The sequence below is a fragment of the Erithacus rubecula genome (assembly GCF_903797595.1).
Source record: "Erithacus rubecula genome assembly, chromosome: 1".
In the NCBI taxonomy this organism is placed as follows: Eukaryota; Metazoa; Chordata; class Aves; order Passeriformes; family Muscicapidae; genus Erithacus; species Erithacus rubecula.
Genome location: NC_136658.1, coordinates 33771504 through 33788177, shown reverse-complemented (window position 1 = coordinate 33788177; position 16674 = coordinate 33771504). Strand labels below are relative to the sequence as shown.

Here is a 16674-nt window from a genome sequence, read left to right as displayed (position 1 = left end):
GAGCACTGTTGGGAACCTTAACACCTCTGTTAATCCCTAAAATGGAAGGCAAAATTTCCAAGTGTTATCTTCAGGTTGAACAGCAATGCTCACCTTTTTCCTTGCAATATGAATGCATGTTTCACTCTTCTGTGCTGAGTAAATCAGTGCATTTGAAATCTGAAGCATGTTCAATGATTCATTTTGATTTCAGACACTGGATATTTTTTCCTCCTGGTGAAGCTGCTATTTACTGACATTGCAGCTGTGCTAAGAAGACACAGTCAAGAGTCCAGTCTCTGCTGAAATAGTCTTGTGCAGGAGTCACTCTCTGAGGGATTTTGCTCTGTGTGGGGACAGCTGAGTGCACAGTATAAGGAATGTTCTGGGGACCAGGTGTCTGCAGCAGGATTCCTGCCTGCTCTGCAGTGCAGAAGAAAAGTTTAAGACAGGCAGGGAATGATCAAAATAGAACAACAGATCCACACACATAAAGGTCACCTACATCACTTACAGCATGACTAACTTACAGAAGGGGTAGCTTTAAACAAATCAAGAAGTTTTAAAATAGGACAAGTTGAGCTTATTTTTTATCCTTCAATTATTCAACTTCTAGGATTTAAAGGTACTCTCTATAGTCAACGTCAGTGACTTTTTAGAGGGGGAAAAAATGCTAATCTGAGATTCTTCTCCAAGTCTCTGACTGTAAGACCTGAGGCTTTTGAAAGACTGAAATACCATGTTCATGATAAAACAAAAGAAATCTGAAATGCTCTTATGAGATATGTACATTTTTAGTGTTGAGTGAAACTTCATAAATTCTTCAGTACTACTGAGAACATCCATTGGGAAGAAAGAAATGATCCTGAGAACTTTGTGACATTTTATTTGAATGGGGTCTTCTGTCTCCTTGTAATTAGAGTGTTGCAAGCTGAAAGGTTAACAGAAGGGGATTAAAATTCTGTGTGCAGTGCAGTATCACACATCTTCATAAAGCTCCAGCCACAAGTAACAAAGAAATCGGAGCAACACCGGGAGCTGTGTAATGCTCTGCCCAGCTTCATTAGCCGTGTCTGCAGAGAGGATTAATTGCTACAGGTGCAATGCCATGTTGTCTGTGCTGGTGTTCCTGCTTGAGCAGTGACAGCCCATTCAAAATTTGCTTCTGGCTCTTTGGACCATGCTCCATCAAGAAGTATGGACATGGTCTGCAGCACAGTCCTGCCCTTTGCACAGTGAGAGGTCCTGCCCTCAGAGTCACAGCCTCTCAGGTAAGAGTAGCATCAACCCAGTGTCAGGGAAATGCTGAATCCAAGGTTTTCTCCCCTGCAGCTCAATGAGGTTAATTGAGGCAGAAATATACTTATATACAGCAGATTTCAGGGTCTGTGATTTTTGACATTGTTTCAACTACTTGATGCAGAGGGTGTGGAATTGATAATTTAAGTAGAAGGTGTCCATGTCAAATGTAAGTAAAACACTGAAAACTTCCTCTAGAAGAATGGCAGGTGCCTTATGAGACCCCACTCAGAACCACAACTGCTAGTGTGTGGCTCTAAGGCTCTGATTTCAGTGTTGGGGCAGCTCTTTTCTTGTTTCCTGGGATGGTCAAGGTTGTGTCCCTTTCCTTCACCCCTGCAGTGACGGCTGGGCAGACAGGTATGACGTGACAGAAGGGTACCAGAACGAAGCTGTTGGTGGGATAACCATCAAGCTGCAGTCCCCAGACGTGAAGTGGTTCGATGATTACTACCTGCAGCTCCGGCCAGAAACCAACCATCGCAATCCATGGTTCCAGGAGTTTTGGCAGCACAGGTTCCAGTGCAGGCTGGAAGGGTTTCCTCAAGAGAACCCTAAATACAACAAGACTTGCACAAGTAAGTGAATTTATTACTTCTGCTGGGTTAAACAATGTGAAGGAAGGTCTGGTGTGATGCAGCATGGTCTGGTGAAATAGTGAATTGTATTGGAAGGAAAAGAAGATGTAACTGCAATGGTTGCTGTTTTCAAAAGGATGAAAAGCACAATTTTGAAAGTGTTCACATTTCCAAAGAAAGAGATAGAGCTTCAGAACCTAACTGCTCTCTGTTTTTGAAAAACTTGATGCTAATCCATCTCCACAGGCATGTAAACACTTTCAAAAATGCTGCAACACAAAATTAAAGGTGCTTTATCAGAAAAAAAGGAGCTAATGTTGCTTTGCATCACAAAAGCAATGAGAGACCTAATATATTTATTAGAAATCATCTGAAGCACTTATGGGTGTGATGATTATTTATGAACTTCATATAAAACATTAGGAGCTTTGAAAGATGTAATCAGATTTTCTTTCAGCCATGGGTCATTTAAGGATATGCCATTTTGAGCTGATTATTTTCATTCAATTGTACTAACTTTAGCAAAAACTCCCGTAACGTTTTGTCATTTCTGCACTACTAGATAGATGTGGTACTTTTTTCTGGTGTTTTGTTGGGGCTTTTTTTAAAATTATTTATTACTGCTATTAATTGCTCTTTATTTCATGAGATGCCAAACAGTACAAGCATGTTGTCTAGTCTGTGAACTGGCACCCATGTCTTGAATTCCAAAGAGCACTGGAACCTTTGACACCAGTCAAATGACAAGAGACACAGTGGGAACCCAAGATTCAGTGCTTCAGCAAGAAGACCCCAGACTACTTGGAAAGGGTCCTTTGTTCTGGGTCCTTTGTTCAGGATCATTTGTTCAGGGACCTTTGTTCAGGGTCCTTCCTCTGAAGCTAGGAGGACTGTTTCACAAGCCTCTTATTCTCTGTAACTCTCTGGGCAGATTTTTAGTTTTTTTCTAACCCTTGAGATATCACTAATACAATGGGTATTCTGGCAATGCTGGGGATAAGGTGGTGCTGTGCTGGGAATTAGTACAACAACAGCTCTAAACCCCAAGGGTTCTTCCCTCCTAAAAATGTCAATATATTCCACACACCCATGAGTCCAAGAAATGTCTTAAAGGATCAGAGTATTGGATTTACACAACACAAACCCTTACCTAAATCCCACTTAATGATCTTAAAGTCCTTCTTTTGATTTGGACAAGGTCGCAGAGGAAGTTTGTGAGTGAGATGTAAATTGAATCTAGGAATCCCAAAATCTCAGTGTACACCTTCCACATTCAACTGACTTTTTCCCATTACTTTTATTCTGTTACCCTTCTAACACAGTCTGAGACAGGTTTTATTTGCACTATTGACAGGTACTGCATATTGAGCAGCAAACTTCATTGATTTCCCCATGATAATGCAGACCTGTTTCCTGAGATGTCAATGCTGTGGGCATAGCTGGATGCAGGCTAATAAAGACCTGGTTTCCATCAGTATGCCATGTAAAAAACATTTCAATTTGATTTTGTTGAATTTTTTTTACCTTACCTCTTACCAGACATGTGAGAATCTAATTTATGTTTTATGTGGAAGATTGGGAACTATGAAATGTAAGTGCCAAGAAAGTGTCTTATAGCATCTAAAATAAAATTCATCACCTCAGAAGCATTATCATGGGAGTGCAGGGAGATGTTATTTTGTACATAAAGTCACCCAGTAATGGATATAAGACAACTTAATCATAAAGCTTGAATAGTTTAATGTGAACAGAACTTACGGCCGGAATCTTTCTCACAAAGAGCCACAAGTCAAATAGGTTCCTAAAACCTGGGAATGTCAAAGACACAGAAAGAAAGGTGCAAAAATAAAAATCTTTTGACTTGCAAAACATGAATAGAGAAAAAAGTTTGTTGTTTTTTTTTTTTTTCCAAATAGATTGTTCTAATTTCCTTTTCTTCAGTTTTCTTGTAATGTTAATTGCTGGACCATGATGCGTACAGTAAAAGAATGAAAACCAGATTATTAAAGTTTTAATTCTCTCAATTTGCTGTAGGGCAAAGGATGTTAATTCAGTTGTGGAATTTCCCAGGTTAGCAACATTATGTTCAGCTGTCAGTTAAAACTGTCCATTTAGTTAGATTTTCACACAGGAAGTTGTTAATCATCATATTACTTGGCTTTATAGTTCTAATTTTTTTATCTAGACCATCTTTCAAAACCCATATAAGGGAAATTGAAAGTTTGGCCTGAAAGATGACATGCAGAGTTACTTAATGACATTTTTTGTGCCATAAGTACTAAGACACCTATGCTTCTTTTCTCATAATAGCTCCAAAAGTAGGCAAGGGTATATGATAAATTGAAGAAACTTTAAGTTACTCAACTCTGTGGATTAACCAGCAATAAAGACATAAATATATTCACTGAGAATTGCAAGAGGGAGAGATTTTGATGCTGTGGCTGTAAAATCAAAATTACCATGAATGTTTGAAATTGGCATGGTAGTTGCTGTTTCTGCCTCATTTCCTATCACCCATATGAATCTGAAAATTATGTCTTTTCAATTCCTATATTAATATTTGTTTATTGTGAGTGCTTAAAGTTGTGACTCCTAAATTTTCTCAGTTCAGTCTTCACAATTGTAAAGGTGATACTTGCCTTCAGTGGTAACAAATATTTCACAGACTGTCCTAAGAGGTTCTACATGATGAGGAATTAGTTGTGGTTCTGATTTCACCTGGTAAGAAAACAGGACTATGTCCTTTTGTTTATCTAACTAAATAAATGCATATATATATATATATATATATATATATATATATAAACTCAAACACACACACAAAAAAATTAAGGTGTTTCTTAGGATTAGAATTAAGAGTTTAAGTTTACTGAGAAATGTTGGAGAGAAATCAAAACCTGTTTTTAATATCAAAATTCAAGCAATTTTTCACTTCTTGGGATAATGATAAAAAGACAAACATAGAGCTGATGTTAATAGACAAGGTCATTATTGAATCAATGTGCCTATATAAAAGGCAATAACCATTATATTAGTGGGAAACAAAATTAATTGTTCTCTGTAATCCAGTTGTGTTGTCATAAATACATAAAGAATGGTTAACAGTATTTAATCACAGTTTATTCAATAAGAAAATAAGCACAGGAAGATATGGCTGAAATCTAAGTAATAACTGACTTCACCTATGCTCCAGCTATGAATTTAACTGTTAAAATCTCTACATTTGCTTTGATGAATACTGCCTAGTAGAATATTAGGCTACGTTTATCTCTGTGACAGAAAGTACACGAATCCATAAATCATTGTAACCAGTGACTTGTGAGTATTTTTCTCAGTTTTTAACATAAGCTATTCATAGACAGTTTCAGGGCAGACATTATTATTAAAGAATACATGATTCAGTAAGATATGTATAAGAAAATTATTAAATCAGCCAAAGAGAATCCAAAAAACAGTAAAGATTTTTTTTCTCTATTCATTTCTATTAAGCACTAAAACGTTTCCATCGCTTCACATACACTTAGTTCACACTGAGATGAAAATTTCACCACCCAGCTCATTTTTCATTTGCAGATTAGAACATACTTGTTTAATCCAAATGGGTGTCACTGCTGTCATTGCTAAGAACATTGATTTTCTGCCCAGCTGGAGCACTACAGAAAGTGAGAAGTTCTCAGACTTATCTGACTTGATTTTCAGTGTAATCAGTTCCATGCCACAGGAGAGCTGCTACAAGCCAACTCTAAAGAACAAGAGTCAGAACATAAAATTTAAAATGCATGTGTAAAAGGAGACATTTAATGGCCTCCAATTACTTGAGATTTTATAAGATTTGGTGTTGGTTTCACCTCTAGCACCAGTCAGAGATTGTTATAATATCTAAGACCATAATTCAAAGCAGTTCATGACAAGGTGTGCAAGCTTATCCAGATGAGTAACTCCACTCAGTGACCAGCTTCAGGTCTCCAAAGGCTAATCTAATCCTTTGGTATTGATTGCCTTTAGACCTTTGAAGACTGGATGCTTATGTGATTGCTTTCTTTCGAACAAATTTCCCACCAGACCTCTAATTCCTTGTACCTTTTTATCCTGGTAAGGGTGTTTTAAAATATGCATCTTAACACCAAGCAAGAACAAAACCCAACACAAGCTGATCATGTGGGGAAGCTCTGGACCAATGGACAGTACTGCTGGAACACAACAAGTTGTCAAAGTCACCAGAAGCAGAAGCATATTTATTCCATTTACCAGTCTCTTAAATTATTTATTTTGCCAGCCTTGTTAAGTGATATTATTTTTCCCATGCTGTGCAAAAGCTGGAGGCATGGATGGAACAGCATTATTTATGGTGATACTCAAACACAGAATATGCATCCCAAGTATCTTTGATCTAAGTCATGGAAAATAAAGAGTAAATAAATGGAGACTGATGCTGCTGAAGCAGTGCAGTATCTTACTTTGATTGGCAGAGGTAACAGACTTAAGAAAAAAAATAGGAGTTGCATGTAAAAGAGCAGTGGGAACAAGAATCTGAAGGGAGGTGAGAGGTCACTTGTGCAGGTACTTACAGCAGGGTCCTGACATTAAATACTGTGGTTCAAAGCAGTGAAGTAGAAAACAAAGGGACTGGGTCATCACAGACAAAGGTCAGCCACAAACGGGACATAGAGGGCACTGAAAATGAGGAAAGCAGCTTATATCTGACATGGCTGGAAGCAAGGACCCAGTGGCAGGGCTGAGAGGGAAGAAGAGCACACAGTGATGTACAGGTGTCCTGGCTACAGCTCACAGGAAAAGGAGATTTGCAGCAGCATTCTGAATGCATCTTAAAGGACGCAAAAATCTCAAATTCCATTCATGATTTAGCCATGCAGCTTCTCTGAGATAAAAGTGCTTTTTCCAAGGGTGTAAAAACCCTCATAAAAGAAGGGTGATAGATATATTTCCAAGCAATTTAGAAGAGGATTGAGAATTAATGAGTTTATTAGCAGAAAGGGAGATTAGGGAAATTTGGGCTAAGTACAAGAAAAGTTTTGCATCCTAAGGTACAAATGTGCACTTAAAACAAAAGTACATAAAAAAATACCTACCTGTTTGCTAAATCTCATCCAGGTCCATCTATTTTTAATGAGTTCCAAAGGACACATAGAAGGTCCATGGTTTCAGATGAACAGAAGTTTGGTTTAACAAATGTCCCTTTTGGGTTTCCAGATAGAATGAAGGAATTAAACATGACTGACTGTCTAGTCTTTTGCACTGCAACATGCAAATCTGTTGATTAAATGTAAAGTCTAATGCCAAAATTGGTTTAATCAGAACTCAGCCAACAAAATATAAGTGCTGTCAGAATAGAAAAGTATTTTCCATATTTCAAGGAATGTGTCACGTTTAAACATCATATTCCTCAGACTTAGCATTCCTATACTTTTATTTTTAGATTGCAAATAAAAGCAGAACAAATTTAGTGAAAATTAATTTCTGTTTTTTAAACAGTGAATTAGAAAACATTTATAATTCTCCTGTATAAATCCTGTATGTCATTCAGTTTGATACTCATGCTTGGGCTGGCAGGCTGAATTATGGTCCAGCCCTCATTTTTATGCTCCACATTTCAAACCTGGAACCCAAACACTGTTATTACTACTTTTACAGTGATGCTGGGTCAGATCCAGAAATTTCCAAAGGCAAATCAGCTGTAAGGCATAAATCCAGACCTGAATTTTTTAGCAGCCTCATGTAATTTGAGCCAGGAACCCACACAGATATGTCACGAGTTTTTTTTATTCAGAGCATTTTTTTTGATTCAGAGAAAGAAGCAGTGTGATGCTAAAAACTGCTATGTACTCTTGTTTATATTTTTGAAAGCCTTATTCATAAAGACTGATCCTGAATTTAACACATATGTAACTCAAACATTTTAATAGCTTGAATCTTCTCATTGTTCTTACAGAATTCATCAAACTCCTAGAAAATCTGACTAAAAAAGCCACATGTGATTTTCCTTCTCTTTATGTTCCCTGACTTCTTCATTCAATATATTAGATGTATGTGATGATACACCTAATGTGACTTTCTTCTTTATATTGCAATTGCTTCTCCAACTGCCTTCCTGAGCCTTGGAAACTATCTGGACCATGTCTCTCTAGCCATAAAAATTAAATTGCAATCAAATTTATTCAGATTATATGCATTTCATATTGGATATTTCGATTGGAGTAGCTCCTGGCATTCTTTTCTCTCAGCAGTTCAACTCCCTCTATAGATTAAAATACTTCATATAAGTATGTTTGCAAGTACAGAGAGTTTTATGTCTCCATTTCATGTGCTTTTGCACCTATAGCAGTTGAGCTTTGTTGCAATTTGTGACCAAAAAAACTGAATTTTGTAGAGGAAGAATAGTACTGTTAAGAAAATTACATATAGAAATAGGTATCTATTTTCTTACCTTTTCTAGGACTACCTATTCTGTTATTATTTCTTGGTAACTAGACTGAACTTGGCAAGAGAAGCAGACTGCCACTGTTTTGTGGGTACCCAGGGATGAAGATCCAGCTCTTGTCAGATTTTTGAGCACTCTGGGAATGCCGTGGCTATGCAGGTTTAAATAAATGTGAAACACCAAAGTCAACTAAATACTCTGAAAAAACTTTTTTAAAGTCATCTCTGTATTTCCATGCATTGAATTTGGTCTTTTGGTCACTCTCAACATTTTGGTGCCCCTCAATATATAAAATGTAATAGTGCTGATTCTGGCTTTCAGTTAATAAGAGTGAAAGTTAGAACTGGTCAAAAGCATGATGAGGGAATTGCACTGGAAGCTACTCCCTTGTCAAATTTCAAAAATGTTCCATAGCTGCATTGAAATGGGTCACTTTTGTTTCTTATCTCAGTAATGCTGAAAAGCTTTGTTTCAAGCTTTTAATTTATCTTCACATTGTTTCAGTTTTATGCTATGTGTTTTGCCTCAGCATCAAAATGACATTTCCCAGAGAAAAAAGATATTTCCCATAGAGCAAAAAATGCCTCTTTTCACCAGTCAAAGAGCTTGTAATACATTAAAATAGGGGAAATAAATAAATGAATAAACTACTGGAATTTATTTTTTTTAGCAGAAAAATACACCCAGAACCTTACAAACAACACAGAACTGAAAGTTACTTTATCATTTCATATTAATAGAAAGCTCTGATAACAGGCTTTCGGAAAGGTTCCAAAATCAGTAATTTTCTGTATTTTGAAACAATGAGAATTTGATAAGATTTGAACAATATGGTTCTTACTTACAACACTTCCTCTGTTTTATAAAACACCACACATTTCTTCAGTGCAGAGACATGCATGCTTCTGGGATGACTGACTTGGTGGCATGCCTTCTAGAGAACACAGATCCAGGGTAAGTAACACAAGGAGCACAGCAGGAACAACATGGACCTGCTGACAGAATTGAGCAGCCACACACTATATCCTGCAGAAGACAGACACTACCATGGTTTTCTTGGAAAGCTTACCCTGTTGTCCTGAATTTTTTCTAAGAAATTCACTAAGGAAAAGGAAAGAAAATATAGGAAAAAAACATTGGTTGATGGATTTCAAGTACAGTGAGCAGAATGTGAATGTAGGGCATATTTTCCAGCAAAACAAGAACTCATTTCACTTGTCCATCAAAACAAAACTTAGCACAAAGAATCGCTGAAGTTTTTAATGGCACATTTAGGGAAATTGTATAGAAACTAGATTGTGATATAATGATGGGGAAACATTATGAAAGAGTTGGAGGCTGTAGGATGTGCATGTGTTTCCATTGTAATGTCTCTCATGACTTTGTCATAAACAACCTTTTCATCACCGAGAATTTTTTAAATAATAATAATAATAATAATAGTAAATAAACACAAACAATTTTCCTTTATTTCAGTGTTCAGCAAACAAACTGCTCTTCACTTTGAAAGAAAAATATTGTCCCATTTTGTGTCTCATATTTGGTTCTCCTATTTCTCCTCAAAGAATGAAACAAGGGGGTTGAGGACTGTCAGGAATGTAAAGTATTTTCATTATATCTTTTATCCTTTATTTATTTAAAAAAATTAATATGCAAAGTATTGTGATCTTTGGAAAAGTTAGAAAGCAGAAAAAGCATATTGAACCATGGTAATTTTACACTCTAACACTTGCTTGATGAAGCTTTGTAGTGTCACAAGCTGGCAAGCAGAAAAAAATATATTTCATCTTCCTTGGGAGTAAAAACCTGGAAAAAAACCATGAATGACAAGTTTTGCATTAAAAAATCTGTAAAGTAATGAAATCTATTAAAGAATACTTATTTTCATTCTCAGTGCTAAAAGCAATAGATAAATTTCAGAATTTGCTGCAAAGTTGTGGGTTTTGTTTAGTTTGTTTTTTCCATATTTGTAAGGAGGTATTCAGTCTTGGAAGAACTATTTTATTAGTCTCACCAACCAGAACCACCAGTTCTGGGAGCTGCTGGAGTAGCTCTGGAGCATGGGAAGCAGTCCAGAGCTGGCTCACCAGGGACTAACAGCATCCATAAGTGCTTCCTTGGATCACTGCCCATAAGTGCACTAATTGTTTCTAAATAGATCCAAGAAATGACCCGTGGCTAGCTGGAATCACTTTCCTGGTGAAAGAATATGTTTCTTTTTCATCATCTACATATTTGTGTGCTTTGGAGACTTGACAACAGAAAAGAACAGATTTGGATGAGGAGTTTAGTGCTGAGCCATCTCCATGCATTTAGTTGTACAATAGAATCATTGAATAGAATGGTTTGGATTGGAAAGGAAAGGACCATAAACATCAAGTACTTTAATTCTCTCTGGCATGGGCAGGAATATTCTCCACCAGACCAAAGCCCCAGCCTGAATACTTCCAGGGTAGAGCATTAACAGCTTTTCTGGGTATCTTGTTCCAGTGACTTACCATCTTCAATTTCTTCCTCTAAACTTGACCTCTTTCCATTTAAAGTAATTCCCCTTTGTCCTATCACTGTCTGCTCTTTTGAAAACTTCAACATAGATTCATAAATAGGTTGATATATTCTAAACAGTATTCCATCCCTATTAAATTCACCCATGCCACCTTTCCATGTCATGACCACCTCCTGTCAGGAAAGGTTCTTGACTGAAGACACCACTTATGGATGAGTAATAAGGGTAAGAATATAAGAATATGTGCTAGAGTTCCAGAAAGAACAATATGCAAGAACTCTTAAGTGAAAAGTGTGTTTAAGGCTACCTAAATCATAATTGCTGCAGAGAAAGATTTAAAATATTTTTATTTTTTTGTCATTGTTGTTGAGTGAGAGACTACCTTTTAGTTTGTATGTTCAGCCTTCCCTGCAAACCACTGCTAGGGTCACTGTGCTAAGTAAGGGTTACTTATATTCTTCAAGTCTGACATGCCAAAATACTTTGTGAAGAGGGCTGAAAGTAACTTTCAGCCTTGATTTTGATTGGGTTTTTTTAATGCTGATATTTTTTAAGGTTTTATTACAATACACTAAAAAGAAAAAAAAATATTTTTTCTCAGTTTTTGTGATTATCCCTTAAATACAGAATCTTGTGGTACTATATAAACTGACCTTGGCAGGTTGAATTTGCCCCGATATAACCAAGTGAGGCAATTAATATCACAGGGGAATGTGTTCTCCAGCTGCAGGAAGTATATTAAAATTCTCACAACAGCTAAATCCCTCACAACTCCATTGACAATTGCCGGCAGCTTCTAGGAAGAGCTAAGCATCCTCATTATAAATCATCAGGTGAACAGGATGAGGTTCAGTGTTTAAAGAAAATCAGAATAATAATTTCATAAAATTGAAGCACAAAGCCCGGTGGAGAGTAAGAATTAAGAAATAAGTTATTAGATTTTTAAGCAATCATATTCAATAAAGCAACTGAAATACTACTACCAATGCAAATCTGATTCCTTCTAATGGCTACTATAATTAACTGCACCGTGTGTGAGCTTCTAATTTTGTGGGTGAATAATTGGTTAAAACAAGTTTATGTATTGCAGTGTAATATGCTTGTTCAATTTTCCACTTAATATCAATTAATATGGGTTTTACATGTACTCCACTGTTGCAGGTTTCATGCCTATTATTTTTAATTAGGAAAAAAGTAATACCTTAGTTAAACATAACAAATGAGCAGCACTGTGTTTTTCCCAAACTTTATTTTTTTCCATTAAGATACTTCACAATCATATTGTTTGGGCTTCCAAGATGTTAATAATCACTGCTCCTGAGGTTGACTGGCAATGATGGTGCCAGTTTCTATGTAAAATAGGGGGGGAAAAGAAATCTCTCAGTTCTCTCATTCACTTTCTGACATCTACAGTGTTTTTTCAGTTCAAACTATGTGTTTAACTACCTCTCCTGATATTCCCGGTGCTGAAATAGATTTTAGTGATTATTACTGTGTGGTGATGCTCTTGTTCACCACTGAAAAGGTATGCTTGTGTCTAGTCATACATGCTTTATGATAGAATTGATCACCAGCTGGAGATTCTTATTCTTTTCTGCTAAAGGTGCCTACACATCAGAATGTGTCCTTGTCTTCTGGATGGGTATTGTTAAACTAGATGAGTGCTACCCTGAGAGTCATATATTAGTCTTAATTTCTTTAAAGAGAAAACTGTCTGTGCCTCAATGTTCTCATGGCACAAAATACTGCTCAGATTGTGCTGCCTCTGCACTCAGATGGGCAGGTGTGAGCACCACCCCTGCCCCTCACCTGCCCTGAGAGTGGCAGCAGACTCTCATGGAGTGGGCAGGCTACTTGCACTCCCTTTCCTCTGGCTCCTAGTGCTGCTGCTCAGTTAATAAAAGGAGAGCAAATGTTCCAATAGAGCTCTTTGTTTGCCCTGCCTCCAGAGACAAATCTTTCCAGCTGTTGGATAAATATCCAGCACCACTGATACAGTTGTTTTATCTCTGACTCTTCTCACTTCCACAATATTAAAGACCTTATGGCCAGAGTGCAGCTGGGAAGAAAAACTACAACCTACCCTTTTCTTATTTTGCCTGATGTTGTCAACAGAGGAAATCTGTGCTAGTAATAGCAGTGTTTTACAAAAAATAAAGGTCTTCAAGATGCTGCCAAATGAATTCTTTTCCCTGAATTTCACAGAAGCATAAATAGAAGCATAGAAATGCAAGCAATGTGTTTTAAAAGCCCAAAAATTTAAGATTCACCAATTCTGGCTAAACAGTCATTGCCTAACCCACACTGTCAAATCTTTCACATGTATTTTAATGTATTTGTCTGTATTGTATTGTTATCCTCACTTCATAAAGAGGGAGGAGCAAGAGATGATGAAGTAGGAGAGTTATTGGGGTAAACTTTTGGTACAGTGAAGGCATGGTGCCTAGGTCAGTCTGTTTTCATAGGATTAGTTCCATGTCTCTGAAACAAAAGTGTATTCAAAAAATTATAGAATGTCTTGGATTGGAAGAGACCTTAAGACAATGTAACTCCAATTCTCCTGCCATGATTAGGGACAGCTTCTACTACACCAGGTTTCTCAGAGCCCCCACCCAACCTGGTCTTGAACACTGCCACAGATAGGGCATCCAAAACTTCTCTGGGCAACAGAGTTCACTGATTTTCCAGAAGCAGAACGTTTTTATGAGATTTCTAGAGAAAAAGCTCCTTTTACATTTACACTTCAACTAATATTTCTTAAGGTATGAAGAGATTTCTACAGATGGAGAGAAGTTTCTGGGTTACCTAAAATATTATGTAATAATGTCCATGGTGCATGCTTTAAAAATGCACATGAAAGAGCAGCACTCTAAAACCAACATATGTGAGGTGAGCTGATGAAATGCAAAGAGAAATGCATCATCTGGATAATACAATATTTAAAGAGAACTTCTACTTTAACTTCTTTGTTTTTATTGCAACATGGTCAGTGTGTGTACCAATTAAAACTTCTTTTATGAACTGTTTAAAACACTTAAAATACTTTTATTGATAATTAACAATTAAGTGTTAATAAATGTCCTGGTTTGAAGGACAGGTATCTGCCAATAAAGGCAGGAGCTTCTCTTTGAAATGGAGAATGTAAACCCCCTCCCTCCAAATTATTATAATTTTCAAATTAAGGGGCTCTCAGGCAAAGATATAGGAAATAGGAATAACAGTTCTTTACTAGGAAAATTAAAATAGAAATACAGTATTACAAAGAACAATCCCAACCCTGACAGAGTCAGAATACAACCTTACACCCTGTCAGTCAGTCAGGGTGTTGGCAGCAGTCCCATTAAATGGTGGCTGCATCCTCCTGCAGTGTCAGATGTGGTTCAGCTGAAGCAGTGCTCCTGGAGAAGGTGCAGTTTTCTTCTGAAGGTCCAGGGACGATGTGGAAAGGTCCGGCTTTCCTCTGGGATTCAGTGGAAAAATGGATAACTTTTTGTCCACAGTTTCAGTTTTTGTCTAAGTGGGAAAGGCCTGGTTCCTTCCCCTGGCTGGAGCATCTCCCAGTCAGATGATATAATTTTATCAGTCATACAGTGGGACTTAATGGGCCAGCAGCAGATGATATCTTCCTGGAGGAAGGATGGGTTGTGGAAAAGATAAAGATGATTGCCCCACCTGGTTTTAAAGATGGCCCATTAGCAGATGGTATGTGCCACAGAGATAAGGAATCACTGCTCCACCCAGCTTCAGCAGATGGGGGTAGAATACACATTTCTGGCCACATCCTGTATTGCAACCCAAGACAAGAAATTAAAAAGTGTTAAAAAAATTAAGTGTTAATAATTAACAGATGTCTGAAGATCTGACTGTATCCCAGCCCTATTCACTAAACCCTCTGCTTGCTCCCTAACAGGCCAGATGACTCTGAGGACGCAGCACGTTCAGGACTCCAAGATGGGTTTTGTAATCAATGCAATATACTCCATGGCCTATGGGCTCCACAACATGCAGATGTCATTGTGCCCAGGCTATGTGGGCCTCTGTGATGCCATGAAGCCCATAGATGGTCGGAAACTCCTGGAATCCCTCATGAAGACTAACTTTACCGGGGTCTCTGGGGACATGATCTTGTTTGATGAGAATGGTGACTCACCAGGAAGGTAATGTTGATATTTGTCAAACTGTTAAATAGTAGAGAGGCTAACAGTACCTAGGGGATATGTGCAGACTTGACAAAAGGGCTAAGATCCCATACTCCTAGTTTTATGTTTCCTAATTCCTGTGCTTATTTTGCAAAAAGTGATTATTTTTTTATTGTGCATTTTTTATGGCATTTCAAATTAAAGATGTGGACTTTCAAGTGTAAAAGCTTCCTGCATGAATTTGCATTTCATCTGTACCATTTAGTAGTATTATTATTGAACACAAACTATCAGATCTTTAGACCATGATGTCCACCACAGCCTCTTTATGTGGGTGTTTAAGTCTATGTGTTGAATTGACCTATAAACAATCATAGCAGATTTTGTTCTTTCAGTAAGAAAGCTAAAACAATATCAGAAATATTGTAATGATACATCTAGGATTTTAAAAATCAGAATTATTAAAAACCTGATTATATTCCAAATGAAACCTTTCCACTTGCATAACACACTAAGCTATCAATCCATACTGTGCTGCCCTAAGACAAGTTGAATTTAAACAAATCTTATTTTGCTGGTAACATGCATAAATAAGTATATATACTTCTATGAAGTATAAGACAAGTTTTTCTATGACACATGTATCCATAGAAAGGCACATTGAAAACAGACAGGGGGTGGAGATTTTTTTGGGTTTCTGCCTACTGAATTTTCAGAGGATGAGAAGCAAGTATGATAGTTTTCAAAGTATATTCATTCCTTATATTTAGATGTATTTCATGTCTCATTCACTGCTTTTGCTCCAATATTGTTTGACATAACCCTCTATGTCCACATTATTGGAAGGTTTTAAACATCTTTGCTATGCTGCCATATAAACAGATGACTAGAGGGAAAATTTTTATCCTATACACTCATTTAAATTTTGTCTTCTCCCACTAACGTGAACTGAAAGGAAATCATTAACTTCCTAGTAGAATGAATTGGGAAATTTAAACTCATTGGTCAAAATATTTTGACATTTCCAAAAATTTCTGCAATTTCAAACCTTATTTTTTTTTCTATATCCTATTTTCAAACCTGTGAAGTCAGCAGTCCCTCCAAAAGCAAGGAAGCAGGACAGCCACCTACACAGCACTCTCTGTCTGTTTCTGGAGACACAAATTTTCAAATTCTTCATACTCAAACTCTGAGGAAGGGCACTGTGGGCTAGTAGGAGAACTCAGGCACAACTTGGCAGAAACTTATGAAAATTTCAGATGGAAACTTGTTTCCAGAGCTTTTTTAGCATGAGCAAAGCAGTCTTCTGCTAAACGTTTCTATTTCTGCAAATAGCTGAATTTTGAAGAAAAGTGTTAAGTCTGAATTTTTTGGACCAAATTCAAAAAGACTTATCTCAGACTTCTTTAAAAGGATTTTTTGGGGTTTTAAAGGTTCTCGGATGCAATGAAGTGCATCTGACCCTGTTCCAATCAGTTTCTTGTGTAGAAATGACTGAGATGAATGAGTGATGTATGGCCTGCCAAAAAGAAACATGTGACATGACAACATCAAGAACAATATCTAAATTTTGCAAAGAGATCTTTTACTTTACCTTTTCCTCATGTTGGTGTTCTTAGCAAGAACAATTAAACATCATTTGTTACAAGGAATTCAATTGAATATCTTGGATTTTTTCAAATTCTAAGGAAGATGATGAAGAAATTATATCATGTGTCATCATTTTCTCAGTCA

General features: G+C 36.9%; 1 protein-coding gene across 4 annotated transcripts in view; it reads left to right on the top strand.

Annotated features, from left to right (window-relative positions):
• Positions 1 to 16674, top strand: part of GRM5 (glutamate metabotropic receptor 5) — a 240335-nt gene that overhangs the window by 181197 nt on the left and 42464 nt on the right. For all 4 annotated transcript variants that reach the window (XM_079301034.1, XM_079301032.1, XM_079301033.1 and 1 more), the window contains 2 exons: positions 1621 to 1856; positions 14712 to 14958. In XM_079301034.1, coding sequence (XP_079157160.1) covers positions 1621 to 1856; positions 14712 to 14958 — 483 coding nt within the window. The remainder of the gene's footprint in view (positions 1 to 1620; positions 1857 to 14711; positions 14959 to 16674) is intronic.